The sequence below is a fragment of the Solea senegalensis genome, linkage group LG2 (assembly GCF_019176455.1).
Source record: "Solea senegalensis isolate Sse05_10M linkage group LG2, IFAPA_SoseM_1, whole genome shotgun sequence".
NCBI classification, from domain to species: Eukaryota; Metazoa; Chordata; class Actinopteri; order Pleuronectiformes; family Soleidae; genus Solea; species Solea senegalensis.
The window spans coordinates 7982002-8005009 of record NC_058022.1 but is presented as its reverse complement, the minus strand read 5'-3'; the positions used below and the strand labels follow the sequence as shown (position 1 = coordinate 8005009).

At 41.0% G+C, this 23008-nt stretch overlaps 2 protein-coding genes across 4 annotated transcripts in view; one reads left to right on the top strand and one right to left on the bottom strand.

The window, feature by feature from the left end:
- adarb1b (adenosine deaminase RNA specific B1b) overlaps nucleotides 1-23008 on the bottom strand; it is a 121074-nt gene that overhangs the window by 78270 nt on the left and 19796 nt on the right. For 2 of the 3 annotated variants that reach the window (XM_044019677.1, XM_044019679.1), the window contains exons 1-2: nucleotides 8097-8159; nucleotides 1706-1780 (exon numbers count right to left, since the gene is read on the bottom strand). The gene's annotated coding sequence lies outside the window, so the exon portion shown is untranslated. Of the gene's footprint in view, nucleotides 1-1705; nucleotides 1781-8096; nucleotides 8160-23008 lie in introns of those variants that run through there. The other variant, XM_044019678.1, reaches the window with a different exon arrangement.
- LOC122765431 (protein BTG3-like) lies at nucleotides 6814-8772 on the top strand. Its single transcript, XM_044019683.1, has one exon. The coding sequence runs from the start codon at nucleotides 7905-7907 to the stop codon at nucleotides 8442-8444; it is 540 nt and encodes a 179-aa protein (XP_043875618.1). The 5' UTR covers nucleotides 6814-7904; the 3' UTR covers nucleotides 8445-8772.

Below are 23008 nucleotides of genomic sequence, written 5' to 3'. Positions count from 1 at the left end.
TTTGCATGACCTCAAAACACAAATGTCTGTTGTTTAGTCCCCTCGTCTGGTACACAATACACACAAACACCAGAAACACCCTCCAAAATAAGGTTTTGGCTAAGATTTGAAACGTAGCTGCTCCCATTATCCAAGTTTCTCCAGAGAAACTGGGTCTACTTTTACACGCCGCACAACACTGCCAGTGAATTTAATGAGCATAAACTGTCAACCTCCTGTCATCCATTAGAACATGCACTACAGTACTCACTGTATATACAGTACATACGTATTTACATGCACTATAATTATCCACCCTTACACAGCCGTGCACATGTTTTGAGGCTCCGTGAAAACTGGGGGTGCACACACGGAGGAGACAAGGCAGAAAGAGACAAACAGAGATGGAGGCAGAGAAGATCCCCTGATATTTGAGCTCGTCTAAAAATAGCCACACTGGAGCTGCGGAGATAAGAGTTGTACTGCTCAAAGACCTCACATCCACTCTACTTTTGATCTGAACACAAAGGGGATATGAGTTGGCATTTGGCCCATGTGTGTGTTCATGAAATGTGGTAATGTAAGCCCTCACTTTGCCGTCAGTGACTGGAGTATCTGCCGGCAGCAGCAGCCTCAAACGTACGTACGGCGCCGAGTTCGTCTCAGATATCAATGGCTTTCTGATGACATGACTTTTTTTTTTTCCACTCCATCAAATTTCGAAAAGCGGGAACCTAGGTGGTCGAGCTGCCAAGTTTGCATAGCGCATAATGCCGGGTATAACAGGCCAACAGCGCTGCGGCAGCTGACATCAAACAACCCCGAGTCGTGCAAAAGTCGGAATCAAAATGCCAGTTTGGCAGCAAGCCAGGCAGTTCAAACCCATCGATGTGTATATACCAGGCAAAACGTCAAGTTACTTGTGTCTCTGCCAGCTGTATTCATAATAAGTGAAGGAGGAGGATAGCTGTTGGAGACAAGCAAAGGGAGAACAGTTTACCAAATCACCAAAGATCCCCGTGAGGCAGCGGGGGTGGATCACTTCCCCAAAACCCAGTTAAAGGGAGCGCATAAGATGGAGCGATGGGAACCCAGCAAGCAACGGATTCCTCTTGTGAACATGTACAGAATCCAAGGCTAACCTACTTTAATATCTTGTTTATTTTACATGCTTCTATTGCCCTGTTTATCAGGAAGTTGAAGGTGTATCGATGGGAGTATTGTAAGGTTTAGAGACATATTCAGTTTGACAAGTTCTGCGCTATATTGTGCGATATAACAGTGTATTTAAAGTGCACAATGAGCTCTGACGGCGGGAAACGCCGCGTTTCCACAGCAAAGACGTAGCGTTGCAACTACGTCACCTATGTGGGTCATGCCAGTCTCCATGGAAAAGTCCAGGACCTCCAGATTAAGCTTACATTCAACAGTTGGTGGCTACACACGTGCGCAAATAAACCGCAGCAGACGGAGCACAGCCGGATGAGGTCATTAAAAAGTGCCAGTCAAACAAACAAAGGTGGCACACCAAGTGGTAATAGCAATTAAATTGAATGTAAATATTGTCACTTGAGATCTGAAAAGAAGTGGTTCCCACAAGTTCCACAACTTGGAACAAGAATCTGACCCCAATAGAATACTGAATCTGTAAAATTGAGGCTGTCCACCAGTCGCTATGTGTGTGAGTCCAAGCTAAAAGTCTTTAATGTCACAGGTCCACACTCACCGTTGTAGAGTAATTAAACGCTAAAGCCGTTTCACGTGCCAATCCTCTGCAGTCCACGAGTGCCACACACAGCTCCTGCAGGAGAAAGGACAATGAATTCATCAGCTCCGTACATCAAGTATTCTTAAAAATGACCATATAAAGATACAGTAAATGTTTGGGAAAGTCAATTCTTCCATCAAATATGACATGAAAAAATATTTAATTGATCTATAGGAGTCAGGTTACGACTCCTATAGGCCCCGCTTCTTAATGTTTATGATGAAAATGAGACTCGTCAAAGAAGACGTCAAGTTTCTTGGAGGAGGTGCGGTGCATTCAGCACAAAACAGCAGCATTGAGGCCAAGAATCTCTGCAGGCAGCCAGTCGGAAAAGCCCCAGATCTAAACAGCGTAACACTATGACCCTGCCCCGAGCAGCGCACAACAAGGCAATGACACAACAGAGCACGAAAACAAAGTGGCAGCAAAATGCCAAGACATCCGCGGAGGCATGGGAACAAGGAACAGACGCTTCCCCGGCCGTCACCCAATCACATTAGAGTTCTTTATTCCACTGTTAGAGGCACAAGGACACAGAGATGTGTTATGAAGGGAAAGTGGAGGCGACACTGGGCGACACTGAGGGGCAGGATTCGAAATAAATTAGAATCAAGTTACTTATCTCGTACTGCCCAAGCAACCTGCCCTTCAATGCAAGATGCAAGTTCACATGTGCTTTTAATCCTGGAGAGCCACTCTGAAATTGTACAAATAAACACTTATCAGCCACTACACAGGATACCTTATAAAGTGGGATCGTCTTCAAGGTTCAAAGTGCAAAACTCGGTTATAACAAGTGGTGAATGGCGTTATGGAGAACCAGTCTGCTCGCTCTCCCCCTGACCTCTGACCTCTGACCCCATCCATTTCTGCCACCATGTTGGGTGTAAGCAAACAGAGTCGTGTAACGCCTGGAGCTCTGTTACGCGTCGATGCTGCGTTTCTGCATTTCCGTCACGATCCCCGCGTGACCCGCCGTGAACCCTGCGCCGTCCACAAAGGCCTCGTCACACAGAGAACTGCTGCTGCTGCTGCTCACTGGATATTTTTTTCTCCATCACACCATTCTCGGCGAACCCCCGGAGATGGCTGTCCATGAAAATTTCCGCAGACCAGCAGTTTCGGAAATAGATCGGCAGCCCAGTGTGACACCGACAACCACGCGAGCTTCAGCAGCTCCTAACTAGACCGCGTCTCCGTGCTTCAGTGCATTGAGTGTCATTGCCTGCTTAGTCATTGGCTTCAACAAGCAGTTAATCAGGTATGTCTTAAGAAGTGATAGACAGGAAATTCTGAACAGATTATCAAAACTTAGTGATTCTAATGTGAAAAAGCTTGTGAGGTAAAAGATACAGACCACATGGTGTTCAGTTTGGACATATTATGGGCAACCTGTGTGTGTGTGTGTGTGTGTGTGTGTCATCTATATTCAAGACATGAACCAAGGTGCACCACACCTGCTACAAGGGGCTCACGCATAGGAGTCACCTTCCTCGCACTTGGCTCGCATTTACATATTTTTGCATGCAACGTGTGCACATCACGACGGATTCATGTGAAAACAGAAACCAGTTTTAGAATGAAATCAAGTTTGTAGGTCAATAGATTTTTATATTACACTACATTTATAGCACAAACTTTAAGAAGCTTCCCGTCGCAATACAAGCGAATACAAGCCCACAATTAAATACACTTACATGCACACTGTAATAAAATCATGGACGGACACCATTTTTTGTGTGTGTGTGTGGCTTTGAGGCAGATACCCTGGACGACGACACAATGTGAAACAGAACTGCAAATAAATTAAAATTAAAATAAAATAAACGTATGGAAAAACCTTTTCACAGCCTACAGTTTCACAGCCTATTTAGACTCTTATTGAATGACTTCCTCTTTGAGTAATAGTCCAGATAAACATCAGGCTCTGTTTCTGTGAATGTCATCTTTATTGTCTATATGACAGATAAAACATCCTGATACGATGATAAATGACTTTGTGTGAATCCAAAATACCTACAAATGAGAAACGTCCACGACGACACAGTCTTTATTAATTACGTTTATTAATCTCACACTACACAAAGTTGGTTTTGATTGAAACTCATGTATTAATCAGACTTTTTTCCCCCCGCTGTGCGGCTTTTACGAGAACTAAATGTAGCAAGAGCAAGAAGTCGGCACGGAAAGTGGAGCATCTATAGACGAAGAATGTGCGAGAGTTTGTTTTTCTTTCCCCTTGGCTGTAATATGGTGAAAGATTTGTTACATAAGTCAGCAGGGAGTTGCTATGACTCACCTTGTGTGTGTGTGTTGTTTTTTTTGTTTTTTCCCCTCTCGTGTCTTGTGACAATGAAAGGCAAAGGAAGCAGAGAAGTAACTAACCTGGAACTCACGCTGCCTCTGTCTCTGAAGCCTCTATCAGACTAAAAACTTGTGGGTATACCCAGGGTTTTTAAACCTGAGTGAAGGCGGGGGACAACAACAACTCCATAGCCCTCTGATAATGTTACAGTGAATACTATTCTGCTATTATTTACCAATTTACTTGAATCACCATTTAAATCAGTTGTTTAGATGGTGCCAATGATGAAATAAATGATATTGAGCGCGTGTGCTAACACTAACATCTATGCTAAGGTAAAAAAGGTAAAAAACATCACACATGCAAAATTCTGTTTTACAGTTTATGGTATGGTATATAGGTAATTCCGAAAAGGTAAGTTTCAGATATGGTAGAAGAGCAGCCATCTTTGGGAATTTTGTGGGCTGATGTGACAGCAGAGGCTCGAACTTGTTTACAACACAACCCTATAACAAACTGAAATCTCAATATACAATACGAGACACTCGAGGAGCACAATTCCTCTGAAGTGGAGGGGATTATTTGTGTTTCTGTAACGGCAACAGATGTGCTCTGTGCGTTCATCGGCCGCAAAAACCTATTTAAAAACAGGTTTCCCGATTCCGTAAAAACAACTGCTGCAGTTTCACCTCAGCAAGCAATCACCGTGGCAGATGTCAATTGTCATAAATCAAAGACAAGAAGTGGAAAGCAGTTAATGTTTAGGAATCAGGAGCGAAACGCTTAGGCTGCTCATTTCCAAATGAGCTTTGCGCAGCATTTAGCTTCTCAAAGCGACATGTGAAACTTGAAGACAAAATAAAGAGGGCGATCTGCATTGTCGCTGCAGCCCCGTAATCCTCAACAGTCCTCAATGCAGCAAAAAAAAAAGGAAAAAGGATTTGCTTCTCAGTGTGCTGCTGCCAAACAAGGTTCCGTCGCACTTCCTAACTCCATGACAATAACTATCTATCTGTCAATGATCCGTTGTGCTCGTTCCATTCAGTACGTTCAGAAGAGATGATGTTATTGTTGGGAAAATGGGTCGCAAAGATTAATGGAGCAGTTATATTTCATTGAACAGTTACATACATAAGCTGTTTCACAGGCATGACGTCCTAAAATATCCAGAAAATTGGGTCTGGACATTTTTTTTGCCTTTTGCACATTTACATTATTTGGGTCAGACGCATTCGGAACAGCAGGGAAATTTTATTTCGGGAACATCCAGTTGCGGGGTGTAAGTATGCAGGAGGAAGAACATTCATCCGCTCACCATGAACTTCCCAGAAATACTTCTGCTGCATTCACACACTGGCTTTTCCCCACCCCCTAAACTTAGACCAGAATTCAGGGCACGTCTGCAAGCAAATACATTCATTCTCTATTCTGACTATCCTAACCGTATCCTTTTTTTGTTTCTCTAAAATTCCGAAAATATAATAAGAAGTCCTCCTGAAATAATTAATTAAACATTGCAAACAGGTCAACCAAAATGATAAAAAAAACAGTTAGTGGTACACTCCTCTCTCTCTCTCTCTCAATGGCAGCACACTTCAGTGCACTTCCATCTATTTATTCTCCCTCTCCAATATGTATCCAATAACTTTTTTTCGTGCAACAGAAGTAGCGATGTCGTCTTATATACGTAACTTTTGAGATATTATACTCTGGGAGAAAAACACCCCCAGTGCCCCTCCATTAAAGCACTGGAATCCAATCTTGGGCGCATTATTGGAAGTGAATCACTGAGTGTACGAGTAAACGAGCAGCAGCCTTCGGTTCCACCTAATAATTAATGACTGTGCGTCTGCATGCGTAAATTTCCTTTAATTTTACATGAACTCTTACCGGCACCACTGAAAGTTATGATTCAATGTGCACACATGGAAATATTTATATATATATATATATATATATATATATATATATATATATATATATATATATATATATATATATATATGTATACACTCATACTGTATTTTGAAGAATATAAATCACTGTTATCTTAAAAATTCTCTTTGCATATTCTTGCAGGTGAAAGTGACAGGCCAGATGACGCAGTGAGGGTGATAGATGACGGCGACAGATTTCAGCCCGCTCCGGCATCATTATGCAGATGGCATGACAGCTGATTGCTTTTTGAGCTTGCCGGCTGCCAGGAACACTTCATTTTTTTGAAAACTGGAGTCAGGGATTAAAATGGGAGTCACATACAGTACTTCTGGATGTTGTGACTCAATCGCTTGCTCCAAACGCTGCCGCAAAAGGTATATTATTTTGCACGATCATAATGCACGATCGATATATTGTACATTCCCCGGTTAATTCGGGCTGACATTAACAACTTTATGGCTTAGACTTCAGCGACAGGATGATTTAAAAGATTTTACGGTGCATTCAAATTGAAAGCACTCATGATAATTGATTGTGGTGAATTTCCATTAAGGGGATAATCACGAATGGGGGGAAAATTGTTAATATTTCATGCGAGTGGACTTGTTGTCTAGCTCGCCCACATAGTTCAAATATAATCATTAAAAAACATCTCTTTCCAAAATGTAAGAATGAGGGAATCAATTTAAGAGTACAAACTATAATTTTACATATAGTGCAATAATATTGAGAACCGCAATTATTTAGGTCAGGTTCATCTTGATGTGAAACCCTCGTAACGTTCCATGTCTAACCGGCGAAAAAAAGTCTTTCTCTTCTGCCGTTGCAGCTTCAGTTTCCCCCGTTGCCGCCTTTATCAGCAGGATAAAACGCCTGCATCCTTTGAATCATGGGCGATCAAAGCTGCTGTGATTATGTCAAAATGTGACATGAAGGCAATACTGATGCAACACCTGTTTGAGATGCGATGTGTCGAGTGAGGTTTGAAACGACAATGAAAAGACTTCACTGACAACAAAGCGCCGAGCCATGCAGGGAGCAAAGTGAGTGCAGATTAAAAACACTGATGCATCTTTTTTTCTTTTTTTTTTAAAGCATTATCTCTGTGTGTGCGTGTTTATCAGAAGCCTGTTGACTTACCAATGCGTGTCCAATTTCTTTCTCCTTTTTTGTCTAGCCACATCCTTTTTATTTCTCCTGACCCGTCCGTTTTTCTTGCTTGCTCTAAAACTTCCTTCTCCTTTGACAGCGCTTGCCAGTTCAAAAGGAAACGTTTCTGCCCAATATCCATGAGGTTTGGTTTTAGCTGATTAAAGGGTGAATGTTGGACGAGGCGATATGCAATATACCTTACACATATATGTCTACATATATATAGTTTAAGTTAAATATTCTCTGCGTTATTAAGGGTGGGAATCTCCAGAGGCGTCATGCCACAATAATGCTGTCCACTGTTATTGTGATATCAAATTATACATATATATACCTGGAATTCGACCCCCTGCACAGCTATGCAAACTTGTTTGTATAACATATAACTGAATGTTTCATATAGTAAACATAATAATAATGATAATAATAATAATAATTAATCTACTTCTACAACAAAACTGATTCTAAGTGAAGTTTGCACTGAAACACAACCCATAAAACCAACGACGAGCATGTACCCACCATGGACGTCCAATTAGACGGAGCAGTGGGTGGGAATTGTACAAAAGTGGGCGGGGCTAACACCATAAACTCAAGAGTTTAAGGTCAAAGATCTTAATCACAGTTCACATTTCTTCTAAATCATCTTCCTCCAAGAAGTTCAAAGTCACCCATTGCATATCAAAGTCCCTCTTCTTCTAAAAATGGTTTGTCTGATGCCTTTGAAAATTTTGGGGCTCAATCACTGCCCAGTTCATTATTATGACTTTGATGTTTTTCAAGACCATAATGGCTTTAAAGATCTTTCATCTAACCATAACACAAGGGCATGTACCTCAGAGGCGTGGTGTCATTGCCATTCTCTCTTTGGACACATGCTGGAGCATCGACTGCTCCATTATAATGGAACCTACTGGAGGCATGAGACAAGAAATAGCAGCGGTGCAGGTCTACCTGAAGAGGCTTCTGGAAATGGCCGGGAAGGTGGAATCACACAAGGTCGAGCTGTTTGCCGACAGGCTAGGCGTCGCGCTGCGTGAGACCTTCGTAGGACACTGGTACCCCGAAAACCCCAGCAAAGGACAGGCATACAGGTGCATCCGAGTCAACAGGTTCAACAAGGAGGATCCAGTGATCCTCCGTGCCTGCAGAGAGAGTGGAGTTCAGTACAGTGACCTGGGACTGCCCTATGAATTCACACTGTGGGTGGATCCTGGGGAGGTCTGGTGCAGGTACGGAGAAGGCAGTATGATCTTCTCAGTGGCCACTTTCTCCAGTGACGGGGAACAGGACAAACAGTGACATGGGACTTACACACAGATTCTTCCACCAACAAAGAGAGGACATGCACTCCCCCCTCTTATCATTGACACCAGCCACTGTTCCAAGGGATTAAACCCAGACGCTCCTGAGTGGTATCCAAGGAAAAACATGAACCCTCCCTACACACGAAGACAGTTACTGCTCAGAGACTTGGTCAGGATACACAGATGGGTCACAGTGTGTTGCCAAGTAGTATGCAAGTTATTTTTCTTCCCCAAAAACGAATAAATGTATAAATAATAAATTGTATGTGTTTGTTATTTTGGTCTCCAATGTTTCCCTGGCTGATTGTGAGAATATGTGTTAATGTTATGTGGTTGGTGTTCCTTTTATTGTTATTCTGTGCAGCAGTTTTGAGTTGCAATGCAGTTTTGAGTTGCAATGCTTCGTATGAAAGGCTGAGTGATTGATTCAATAAAAATGAGGATTTTTTTTAAGCCTGGTTTTAAACTTTGCTGTGAACCATTGTCCATCTTTGTCTTACCAAGATTTGTTTATTACACATAGAACACGTCTACACGTGTTCACCCTGCAGTTATCTGTGCCGCGACACCTCGTATCGCTGTCAGCGATAACAGAGCCGCTCGGAGACGCGGCCTCAGCTGCAGCAGCTCTGTTTGCAGGTTCACCAGTGTGACCGAAGGGTTCATGTTGGGTGAACGTGCATCCATCTTTAGTTTTGAGAGGCATTTATTGCACACACATTGTGTGTGTGTGTGTGTCAGTGTCTGAGGGAAGCAATGCCCACACATGAGGGGGAGCCGAGAGGAAAAGCGCTGCTTAAAGAATGTCGAGGAAACTGTAATTTAATCATTTTAATTCCAACAATTGTCATCCGTGTATCAATACAATGTCCCCACGCAAAATACTGTCATACTATGCTGCTGTATCAATTTCCCTTATGTGTTATAGAACTAAAAAATGATGAGGCATTACCACATGACGGTACATATGAATTGTTTACAACATGTACTGTATGCATTATTGTTTAAAGTGATCAGTTTACACCAGACTAAGCTAATTTTGCCTGATTTCATTGCTTTGGTTAGTGTCGTGAACACAGCTCTAACTACACTGAGCGATACATTACAACCTTTCCGAGTAGAGTGCGCATTTGACACCGAAAAATTCAATCAATAAAATCAATAGAAGCTGCATTAGCTTTTTTCAATATAATGTGGTTTTGCCGCCGAGTACATTTTCTTTCCTTTCCTTGCTTTTTTTTTTTAATCTAGGAGCATAAGGAATCATTCAAAGAAGCTTCCTACAGTCAGGGCTGGTTGATGTTAGGTGTAATCTATACCGTGTTGTCACCCTCTGGTTTGTGCCGGGTTTTAAAACCAGAAAAAAATCACTATTTCACAATTTATTTGACACTTTATGGAGGTCATTGTTGTGTACCTTTGAAAAGGAAAGGCCTGATTCAAAGTTCCAATGATATTTTGTGGCTCTTCATCAAATAAATCATTTATATAGAAACATTTCTATGCAACTTTCTTGTGTTTAGTAATGGCTGGCCTTCAAACTCAACCTTGGGGTCACTGAGCATCTAGTCTGGCCAGTAAGGGGCGGGGCCAGGCAAGTGAAAAAAATCTAAACATCAGCTTAAAATTATATCATAGTCCATCAAGATATCTCCATAAAAATGTTGGTGATGATAGATAGTTCACAGAAATTCAAAATTAAAGTGTCTTTATGATGCAAAATGAATTTACCATTCAAAAAAAAAAAACATACAGAAATAGCTCCCTTACAATTTTTGAGACCTCTGCTCTTAAAGAATTGAGACACTTTGCATGAGTTTGTTTGTTTGAAAAAAACATAGGCTACACATGGTGTACGTGCACACACTCCAATGCAAAGACATGCCATCCAGTTGATTAACCCTCAGGCTTTAGTCCACAGTATCGATTATAAGTCAGAACCACTCATTACAAGAGCACTAAACAGAGCGGCTGCATTAAAAGAGGTCAAACATGTTTGTCTGACTGACTCTGTCACATACGTCGTGACCCCCCACAGTGTCACCATGTGAAAAACAGTGTGCGTCGCCGTACCTGAGTGAGTGTGTGTACAAATGTAGAAGCGTGTCACTTTCAGCTCGCGTGGGTTTTTACCCGTGTTAATAAGTAGTGCTGAAAAGGTGCAATTCAGTTTGTAACTTTTTTTTTCCGAAATTGCTTCAGACTCCAAGTGAAGGTTTGGAGTTTGGGGGCAAAAATACACAGATGAGTTCAGTTAGCTGACATCCTCTGTGGCCCGGGAGGGTTTGGCACTCGTTCTTCCTGCACTGGCAACATGGGTAAACACAAACAAATGAGGCCCTGACCTAAATTAGAAGTAAAACAGACTGATTAGGTTCAAACCAGGACATGGTGTTTTTGAGCAAAAGCAAAAACAAAAATAATGAGCAAAAAACAAAAATATGAAGATAACATACTTTGAGCAAGAAAAGTTTGAATCCCTTGAATGAGTTGTGTTCAAATCTCTTGCGCCGACAACACATTCAACGCTGAAGGGCTGAGATCCTTCATTTGGACACATTTCATACAGTGTCATCACGGTCTCCTGGTAACATAGCCCTGCTGTACATTACTCGCGTCACCGTGACAACCCGTCAAAAACTGTATTTATAATGAAGTGTGACTCCAGTGGACCAAGGGCCTCAGGCTGAGAATCTTATAGTTTTAGCTAAACAGGTGGTCTAACCTTAGACAGAGCCACAACAAAAGATAAGATGATAGGATAAGAGAGGCAAACCACATGCTGTGATGAACTCTGTGCAGAGTCACAGAGAGATAACGCATGGAATAAGAATCAAAAAAATATGCTTATTTTAAGCATCTATTATGGTATTAAACCATTGTAAACACGAGCCAAAGTATTCTCATTTTTTCTCCCATTCATGTCCACATGCATGACGCAGAAGTCATCAATGCCTTGCAGCTGCGCAAGAGTTAGTTTTATTGTCTGTGGCTTTTCTGCTGAACTTTGGCACTGCTGCCAAATGCCAGCAGCATCAGTTTGGATTGAACTGTTCTCTAAAGTGATAGGTCAGCACAAACGTCAGAGGAGAGAGAGCTTTGGTGAGTCGGGAGCTTTGTTTTATTTTCTCCAGAGAGACAATATGACAAACGTATGACAACTCCATTTTCACTGAACAAACAGCAAGTCAATCAGAACTGATTTCCAAATAGCTTCAAAGACTGCAACACAACTGTTCTATTTTTGAATGTATGTTTCCTGCTCATTTAATCTAATACATAGATGTTTACAAGTTGTCACAAATCAAATTCAACACCCGTCAGACAAAACACAATTATACATCTTATGAAATAGTTAAGCCCTACTTTTAACATGTGTAGTCACACAGACACCTTCTGGTAAAGCAGTAAAGCTAATGCAAACCACATCCTTCGACATTACACAACCGCACACCGGTCTTATCATCATTGGAGTCCTATCCTCCAAAAATGCATTATTCCACAACCAGCAGCAGCAGCAGCAGCAGCAGCAGGCCACGCTCCCTCACGCGACAGTTGGTGTGTGTTAGTGGTTTTTACAAAACCGAGGGGGAAGAGCCCTCCTGGAAACAATCAGAGAACGACTGCGCCGTGATCCTTGCAAGGCGATCGCGATCACGGCAGAACAGCGCGTACAAGACAAGATGATGAAGAAAAGCCCATCTGCTTATTTACCAATTTAGACAAGAGTTGTTCTCTTTTGCTTTGTGCTGTTAGGGCAACGCTGACATTCTGTCAAGGTAACAATTGTAGGCCTTTATAAAAAAAAGAAGAAGAAAAGGAAATGAGTTGAAAAGCAGTGAAACGCTATTTAGAAGGCGGATCATTGGGCAATGATTCCGTGTTGTTAATTTGAAAACTACTTGCTTTGAGGTCACTATGATAAAACCTCGATCAGATAAAGAACTCCCATCTGAAACTGTGACAAATCACATGACCGATTATTCTCATTATGTTCAGATACTCAAGACCCTAAAAGGGAAATTTAATCATGTCCATGAAAAATGAGGAGCTGTGTAACACTGTTCCACATGGAGCCGACTGAACATATGGAAAACAGCAAGGCAGAGGGAGCGGGGAGCGGTGTTGTTGCCGGGTTGTAGTGACGCATGTCTGGGAGACTATTTTCAGTCTCCTTAACAGCTTCCCTTTACAACTCAACCCCACCCTCTCCTTTCTTGCCAGCCACAGGCCACCAGTTAGTGACACAGACTTCCTCGAGCAGGGTCCCACACCCAGTCGACAGCATCTCTTTGTCCCTATTAACAGCTTTATAGCGACTGACGCTAAAAAAGTGCCAGGTGACAAAATGAGGGGAAAAAAAGGCCTCGGTGTTAAAGATCCAATAGGCAGGATCAAAATAGGATGACAAAAATAGTTTTTTTTTGCGTTTAATACACACACAGAAGCTTGGACAGATGCACTAATTTCTTCCATAACAGAGATAATCTGAGACAATTGTTCATCTCTGAAACGCTGAGTGCCTATGTTGACAGATTAGAATGTGTTTTTATTTGCACACACATCAATTAGTGATAGAACCTCTGCATTGTTTTTAAACACCAGGCGTGAACCCGCACAAATCAGACACAGGAGCAGTGGGCAGCACTGATCTGCCCCCAAGGGGAATTTGGGGGGATGGGGTACCTTGCTCAAGGGCAACCCAGCCACTGACCTGGCATTTGATTTGAATCAGCGACCCTCGAAGACCCTCCCAAGCCCAATTTCCTAACACATGACCATAGGCTACCCATTTTTACGTGTATTTCCTTATTTTTAGGTTTCTTCACAGTGCAGGCAGTTGTTGCCGATGCTTAATTACAGATGTTTCCACCAAAGGGATCTGAATTCAGAGTAGATGTCGCTCTCACTCGCTCTGAAATACCCTGTGATTGATCAAAGTCTCCCATTACACTGGACCACAGTTCTTAAAGGCTGTAAAATCGGCCCAGAGGAGGAGCAGAGTTCTCTCTCAAACACAGTTAGATATCATTTTCTTTCCAAAGTTTTTTCTGCTGAACTGCTACTTTTTTTTTAAGTTCAATACAAATGACAACAATATTAAAGAGTGGCTTTTATAATATGCAAGGCAAATGTGAACTCCAAAATAGAAGAATACCTATACCTAATCTTAGCACCTTAAAACTGTAGTGTGTATATTTTAAATTAGAACAAACATCAATTGTTGCCTTTGTCATTGTCTGTGGCAACATTCCCAAACTGCACAAAGCTTGAGCTCTACTGCCGTATATGTACACAACTAATTCACATAATAAATGAATGGATTCTGATCAAACAAAGACGCCTGAAAGTGCCTTTCAAACACAGCTTGCCTCCATCATGACTCAGTGGTAGCACCGTAATGAAGCCTGTGGACAGACAGCTGGCAAAGGCCAGAGTGCTACAGCCCGCAGAGCCGTCCGTGGACCTTGGTGATCTCGAACGCGGTGATGTGGATGAAACGGCGGCTCATGGAAACAGATCGGGCGCCAAAAAGGCTCGAGATTTAGTGCCCAAGCCTCATCTCAGATAACGTCATTTTCACAAAGTTGAAGCCAAACATGTGAGACCATGGCAAAGAGGAAAGTTTGCCAACGTTGGTGCATTTCAGACAGTTCAGTATTTTGTATTTTGTATTTTGTATCTTTGTGTTCATATTCAGACCCTGCAGAGATAATTCCATAAAAAAGCCTGTGTCATGCAGCAGGTTTTCCCGAGCTATCAGTTCCTCCTAATCTCTGGGCTGCCGACCTCACAGAGACAGAGGACACACTCAACCATTCAGCCGAGGCTCCTCATTCACACAGCAGAGAAAGCGCTCCTTGTTCACTGTGCTTAAGTGTTTGCCTCTGTCTGCGTGTGCGTGTGTGCGTGTTTAAACTATAATTTGCTGCCTGATGTCAGAGTCGCACTTCAGAGACGGTTTCTACATTTAATCTATTGCTTAGAGAATTACAATTCTGTAACCAAGTGTGGTGCAATACTCTGGATCACTGTATGAATGGGAACTCGGTGATTCAGCAGTGTTGATGAGTCAGTAGCTCAAAGGGCAATGTCACCCTTTTTCTTTCGTACGAATATGTGTTTGCCTCAACCCCTCCAGGAAATGCCAGATCCAACTGGAGTCACGGCTATCTACCTTGAATGCTCATGTTGCACACTCCCGTTTCACTTCAGGAAAAGATAAATGTAAAGATCATATTTGACCATATTTGAAAGAAATTATAATCCTTCAGTTTATTTGCAAGAATGTAAGACACTGCATCTAACAAAGTTATTATAATACTCTGCTTAGCAAGTACTTGCTTGCTATACTGCATCTGCAGAGATAAACAGGCATCTCTTGCCATCACCATGGCAGCATTTATTTTTAGACCATTTACCCCAAATTTTGCATCCTTCAGTGTGTGAGCTCGGAAATCTGTGAAAACAGCCCCGTCTGCCTGAGTCGTGTGCTTTTATTCATCACCTCACTGTCGTGTTTTTGTTTATTGTCGCCACCGCGGTTGATGTACCATATGCGCACTTATTTTCAACCCCAATCATAAAGTGTGGCTATAATGAGATGAAAAATCAGTGCTCACTGCTTGTGAGAATAAAGCATTTAGAAAGCAGTGCTGGGAGTTGTTGGGGTTTTTTTAAAAGCTGATCTGGATGGAGCTCAGTTAGTTTCCTTTTGCGTATTTGTTTTATGACGCCAAAATAGGTGTATGGCATGGTACAAGTGTGATTTAACACAAGTGAGCCTGATAATTCAGGTTCTAAAAGCAATAAAACCATGCTCTTCAGTGATGAGGTTAAGTATTAACGTCTAGAATGTTGGACAAATTGTAAAGGCATGTAAATCAATGTTTACATGCCTTTACATGGTTACAAGTAAGCGTTGGTTAACATCTCGAGATGAGCAGGCAAACTCAAGATCACAAAGCTCAATCATCAATACTAAGATTACCTTAAGTCAAACACTAGGGAGAAGCATTTAAATAAATCTGTCTAAGTGCTTCTATGAGGTAAAAAGTGCATATCCCTAAAATGGTAGTTGTTGAGAAAGAGAATGCACATATACGTATAAGAATGTCTCCCTGTTCCAGTCATGGCCACAGGCTTCTCTTTTCTTTTTCTTTTTAAATCCCAACATGCGATGATAAAATGCATCATTCCTCCAAGTGTTTTCCAAGTCCAGTCAACCGTGTCTGAGATATCACTTGTGACACATGGACAAACAAAGGGAAGGACACCCTTCGGCCAATTGGTGTGATTGTGAAAATCTGACGACAGACTGGGGGTAAAAAAAAGTAGCCATCGTTCTCTAGAGGAGTCATTGAAACACGACCGATTAGATAATGTCCAAAAAATATTGTTTATTCCATTTTTTTTTTAAATGGACAAGAGGACTTAAAATTGCTTTAATGACAATAAGGTAACCCACAGGAGAAAACAGAAGTGACAAAGCCGAGCATTATTTATCATATATTATGTCAAGCAAACATAATCAAGGCCTGTTCCCCAGGTGTGGGTTTGTGACACAGGGACAACCATTTCATTGTCATTACAATCCCACAGTGCGAGTGTAAACACATAATTAAATCAATTAATATCAATTAGTGAATTGCACTGTGCTGCTTCAGCCAGAAGCCAGTCTCATGAAGAACAACAAGGACCTCAAAGCAACATTTCTGCCCTGACCTCCATTAAGAGGAACATGTATAACATGCATGTGAACAGTATCAATGAAGTGAAGCTTGTTAGGATTAGGCTGCCAGCGATTGATGAGCCAGGTCTAACGGCTACGTCTGGACGAATTAGAGTCTCCGACGACAACTCGAATGAACCCTCACTCAGCTGTCTATAGTGTCGTCTACTGGTGAGTCGTTATAAGTGACAAATCCAGTTAAGAGCCGCGTCAAAAACTTAGAAAAGGCTTCTTGCAGCTGACAAGACAAATATGTTTTTAATTAAATCAAACAGAATCTTAAAAATTAGGTTTTTAATGGCTTTACTCAAATATGGATCTATATATATGGATAACAACAAAACTAGTGTATGTGATTAATGCGGGGGCAGGTCTGTGTATTTTTTTACATCTTCAAGCCAAAGGAAAAAAAGAACTAAACAAAACAACAAAAATTGCTGACGGTTCAGCATCAACGCAAGCAAGAGTTGCCAGTGTTAATGTGGCTGTATGTAACAATTTCACTAACCATAATGACTAAAACAAAATGGTGGCAAATTTAGAAGGGTGTACCGTAGAAATGTGAACCGTGATGAAAATAAGTTTTCAAATTCATCTACCACTTCAGATCTGAAAACACCCATGAGATGCCAGGTAACTCAGAACTAGCCCGTACGGAGGTTTTACTAGTCCTCAGTCTTGAATGAGTAATGACTGATGCTTTATTTATGGGACACTTTATAATCCCCAGAAACACACCTTTCACTGAAGCTGTGCACCTAACATTTCATGTTTCTGGTCGTATTGCAGTGGTCAAAATTCAAATTTTTAATTAAGCTGCGGTATCTCTGAAAGTTGCTTCAAGGACACAAAGATCCTGCCATTATTGTGCCCAGAGACGCGCTTGGCCACACAGAGTGGACATAAAAGTGCTCACCGATGACAGAGGAGATATAACTGTCGCTATTCAATCAATCAGGAAGCTTTCCTGTTGGAGTTTATGATAGTTACACTGCACGGGTCATGTTTGGCAACAAGAATAGGGGGTTGCATTTGTACAGAAATGTGCCTCCAAACACGCATGCATGCACGCACGCACGCACACACACACACACACACACACTCACTGTCCAAGTCATTGACTGACAGACCACAATCCAATTTATCTCAGCCACAGAGCGATCAAACATTGGCCTCATAAATCATAAAAGCTGTCATCGTTGTCCGGGCTCCTGTTAGCTGCCCACAGACGATCAACAAGTGGAGGGAAAATTAATATTATAAGCGTCATCACTGAGCTGTGGACACCAGCCATTGTCACCGGGATTAATATTTTGTGCTCTTTCCAAAGAGACAGCAGAACGTCGATCCATTCAGTTGCATGTCAGAGGTCTGGAAAAAACGATGAACATGCCAGAGGTGCAAAGAACAAAGAGTCAACTTTCAGTGTGTGTGTGTTCCTGTATTTGTTCTTTGTGAGGACCAAGGTATAAAACATATGGAGTGAGGACATTTTAGGAAAGTGGGGACATTTTGTCTGGTCCCCACAGCTTTTAGGGGTTATGACTTGGTTTTAGGGTTAGGGTTAGGGTTAGAATTGGAGATGGTTAAGTTTAGGTTAAGTGGCTAGAGAATGCATTATGTCTATGAGGGTCCACACAGTTTGAATGCTGTGTGTGTGTGTGTGTGTGTGTGTTTTGATAGGCTGGTGTTTGTTTAGTTGATGATGGTATGTCAAGAAGTGACACGACAAATTCAATTTAACACTTGATATTGCACGGAATAAACAGGAGAGCAGAAAGATGGTCTATGTCCGTCTGCAAGAAGATCATTGGCCCAGCTTAAGAATTTTATCATGTAATTTTTTAATTTCATAAACTTGGTATAGGAAAAAGTACCGTTTACCAATCGGTATCAAAGTCTATGTATCGATATTGATACCATATTTTAATCAAAAACTAGCCCTACTCATTTAACAGGTCCACAAAGCATTGCTTAAACCGTTTCTACAGCATGACGTAAAAATATGTAATTAAAATTAAATGAATAAAAAAGTTGCAGCAGCAATTTATCCTTGCCATGGTCACATACAGTAGAAGCAGAGCAGCCGACATGACCTTTTCAACTTGAAACTCGTCTTGGGGGATGGTGACAAAGAGTGATGTCATCCCTCAATGCACCAAACTCAAGTCAAGGTTTGAGGCTGAAATCTGTGCGTATGCTGGAATGCAAGTTGTACCACAAGTGCAAATAAGTAGACTATATGTTACATTTATCATCTGCTCTACATCTTACAGTTGTTTAGTTTTTAGAGACAATTCAAAAAGAACAAGGAAAAAGGATCATTCTTCATTGAATTTAATATTGCTAGTCATTGTTTGGTGATACAACTCATGATCGATCATCCAAACTGAAAAGATGATTAAATGTCCTTTTAAAGGCATAGACATTATACTCATGTCTGGACTTTCCCACAAAGGAAACAACCAATTTCCACAAAAAGCCAAATTCATATTTGTGGACAACAGCACATCTTTGAGGAAATACTTTCTCAACGTTTGACACTAATTCCTCATCATCTGAAATAATTGTGAATATGTAGGGTGTGGTGCTTAACAGTTAGGTCTGGGTTTTTTTTTCCAGAACAGCATGAAGTCACGATGTTGAACTATTCAAGCTGTGACACATGAAAGAGATGGGAAGAACCAGATGATTAAGGTCTGCCAGAGGCAGAGGTTGAGCTACAGTACTACACAGTGCCCTTGCCATCTATATTAGGAGTCATCCTACATGTAAAAACGTCTCAGATGATTCAGACGGTTCATGAACGACAAATGTTTAACCTGGCTAAAATAACCTGAATTCTAGACACAACAATTTGAATTAGAGCATGCCATTCTCCTAGAGATAGCAAAGCCCTCGAGGGTGATGAATGTAATTCCAAGGGACTGTACAGGACAATGAGTCAACCCTAAACTTGATGAACACCAAGGAAAACGCCAGTATAAACTAATTTAATGAGTGGAGGGGACATGTGTTTGGGCTTGTCAGGCAAAACCAATGATTAACCCTTCTCTTACACAGAGACGAAAGGCACAGATAAGGGTTAACATTTTAGCAGGAGATAGAGTACACTGATGTACCGAAAGTACCAGACTTTTCAAAGAGAAATTCCCAGCCTTACTGAATAAAAAATCAGTTTCAGGAAGGCTGACACAGCCTTGCATGAGTTGCGTCTGACAATGCAAAAGCCCCATTTGATTAGCTTGCAGATTTTTGTTTGCTTAATGGCTTTTTTCCTCCTTTAGTTTTTGTGGTTTTCTTCATTCAGAATTCAAAATGTTTTTTCATATCCATCAGGTGATTTTTTTACATTTTCCCACAAAAAAATATATATAAAAGTGAAAATCAGAAAATAGATGATGGGGATTTAAATACAGAAAAATAAACTCTATATGTAATTTTAAACATCAAAAATAATTATCACCATGGAGGATTTAGACAATTTGTTCTTCAGTAGCTGTGGAAAGCCTCCAACTCTGCCTCCAACTAAACATGCACACTGTTTTTAACTTGTACAACTTGTACATGTATCTGAGAACTTGTTTTATTTGACCTATTTTCAAGGATTGCACTGCATGTATAGAGAAAGAGGTGGTAGAAGATTAGTAAATGGTTTGGTGGCTGGAAGTACAGTATCAAATCCCATTAATTCAATCTTGCCTCTGGACAATGGAGGGTTTTTTAATTTGAGTTAAAGAATTTTCCACTTGCTCTCTTTTTCTTTTTGCACCCAACATATGATATAGAATGATTTCTGCTTAATGTTTAAACTTAAGTTTAATGTTTCAACTTGAGATGGGCATACAGTTCAAGCATCTGAAGTTAATGCAACTGATGACTTCTGATCCAAGCATTTACTACAAACTCATTAATTATCGATCTTCTGTTTAATAGTTCCTATGTTAGATTTAAAGAAAGATGGAGCATTACCACATATAGTACCAACGAAATACTAACGTATTGATTAGTATATTGCATATATTGAAATGTATTATTGCATTTCTTGAACTTGACATAGAGCATAAAGCAAATAAAAAAAGAACAAATAAATTGCAGCACTTGTAATTTGCTACTGGTGAAATTCAAGAACTTTTTAATGACTTTCCAGGACCAATTCCCTCAAATTCTTGGACCAAATGTGCTTAAAATGGGAGGGCAGCTTCGCCCATGGTGTCCACTTTTATTGATTTGCTGCACACTCTGCATCTGAGCAAGAGATTGTTCTTGGGATCTTGGGCAAACCAGTCTTTGTAATTTCCTTTGGTGAACCAGAGATTTCCCAGGCATCACTTGATTTGCTCTCACTTACTTGACATTACTCACTCATTGTTCTGCATGGAATCTCACGTCAACAGTGAAAAGAGACAGTGTACGGTGTCCACAACACCGCCAGTAATAACAACTAATTACGCATTTAACAGCTGGTGGCAGCAGAAGGCGTTTATCTAAATATAAACTGAACTTCTTTCTTGCAAAAAAATCATTTTCAAAAACATTCACAAACCTTCAAGGACCCGCGGGAACCCTGTCAGCCCTACTCTGTATGGTATGAGGTGGATATCAGCTTTATATTCACATGTCTGCATATAGCATCAGTAGCTGAAGTAACACAGTTTCATCATGAAACGGTCAGAATCAAATCCTGTTCAAATCCTTAAACATAATATACAAGGCGACATTAATATCAGGCACTGTGTCAGGCAACTCGTCTCTTTGCCTGCTGTGTTCATAAAAAGTTAAAATGGTACATAGCTGTTGTGCCAAAACAGTCAGAGACAAGCAAACGGGAGAGAATTTTACCAGATCAACAATGATCCCAAGAGATGGCAGAGGTGAAAAACTTTCTCGAACCAAGCATAAAAGACAAGATTAATGGGAACCCACAAGAAACAGACTCCGCTAGAGTAGTGATATATCAGGTACAGAATTAAACGTTTAGAAGCTTGAATATCTTGTCTATTTTGCTTGCTTTTATTGCAACATGTAAGTGTTCTCCAGAGTAGGGTGAGGGAAAGTTTATCAGAAAGTTGTAGATAGTAGCTGTTTCCTTACTATCGCATTTTAAAGGTCAGATATATTTAGTCTGTAACATTCTGCAGTATATTGCTCAATCTCATCTCTGTGGAGTTAAAGTGCACAGTGAACCCGTGACAGTTTGAAACTTGTTCTGGTGCTGTTCAGTTTTGCAGTCTAAAAACACACATGACCTGCAATAAGATAATGTTCCTACCATTCATCTCTCCTCTGTATCTCCATTCAGTGAAGCTGATTATCTGAACCAGTTTTGGAAATATTTCAAGTGCTTCTTTGCCTCATGCAGTGTAATTACCAAAGTACCTCTGATTTACTTGTAGCCAGAGACATAATGCACAGCTCTGTAATCCCCTAAAGACACTGAAAGCTGGTGCCAACTGCAGCCAAAATAAAAAAAACTGTGGATTATCATCCAAAAATTGCAAAAACCTTGCCAATCTTGTCACCGTATGAATCTGACAGATTCCTGACTGCTCATGTTCGGTGGTAACTACTAAACAATCACATGTAATGCAAACATTCAGCATATTTTGTGTTATCCAGTGACTGACTGGTAACTACCTTATCCTGTGAATCCACTATCCTCGTGTTGATGTGTATATTATTGTTAAAATAATGACTTCAGAAGGAAAAATGTCAAAGCCGGAGTTAAACCTCCAGATTAGCTGACCCAGCGTGGCAATGGGTTGGAGGAGCGAGTAGTAAAGCATCTTTTTTTGACAGTGTCACCTTGACTTAATGCCTCAGCTCTAAAAATGACCTGACTTTTAATTAATTGGTTTGTGCTTTGGTTCATGCGTACATAAAGGAGAAAGCCTTAAATCATTCTCGGAAGCTTGGATTCAAGTAGCACATGTAATCTGACAAGAGATTAAAACGAAACAATGGTATGGGACCAACTAATTCTGCACGCCATCATCCAACAACTGTAATCTGGATCAAATACCTCTTTGTAACCCTGAGAAGGGATTTTCCTCTGCTGCCACCATCATCTAATGGACGGATTCCGTGTATAGTGTTGTGCAGTATGAATAATATGGCTGTATTTCAGCATGAGACAATTTCTGGGAGGCAATCCTCGGTACTCCCACCGCTTGCATGTATTCTGGTTCAACATCAACAGCTGCCGTCAACTGAATGACAAGATGAGTTGTTACTCACTAATTTTCTCACGACCACTTGTTTTCCATTAAAATGTGTATGCAAATCTTGTTTATTCATTGTGCAAACACACAACTATATGTTTATCAGCTTTCACTTGGGAATCATCTTAACAACATGATCTTAATTCATTGGACATTTTACAGTGATCACTATCAACTGATTCAAAAAACAGTTATGGCCCAGTCCTGCTACCACTGCTTTCAAATGCCAAAGGATATACCAACTCTAGTTGTCCTCTTTAATATAACCTGGTGTGTGCTTTTTCTTTAATACCAACCATCACCTCTGTGGCAAACTGGTTCTACCCTTTATCTCCTGTCCTGTACGTGGAGGATTATGTAACACGCACAGCTTTAACTCAGACACTGTGTGGCATCAGGCATATGCATCAGCAGACCAACCAGTGTGAGAGGGTAGACTCTGTATCTGCAAGGTCAAGCTGGAGGACGAGGAGACGGATCGGGGCAGCAGTGCAAAAAGAGCAGCACAAGGGCAAGAAGCACAGAGGATGAGGGGAACGAGCTGGAGAGGGGGAATGAATCAACAACACTGTGCTGTCAGCATCCCCAGGGCAAGCAGGGAGCATT

Coding starts and splice junctions, on each gene's coding strand:
- LOC122765431 (XM_044019683.1), top strand. CDS start 7,905: ATGACTTTGATGTTTTTCAAGACCATAATGGCTTTAAAGATCTTTCAT.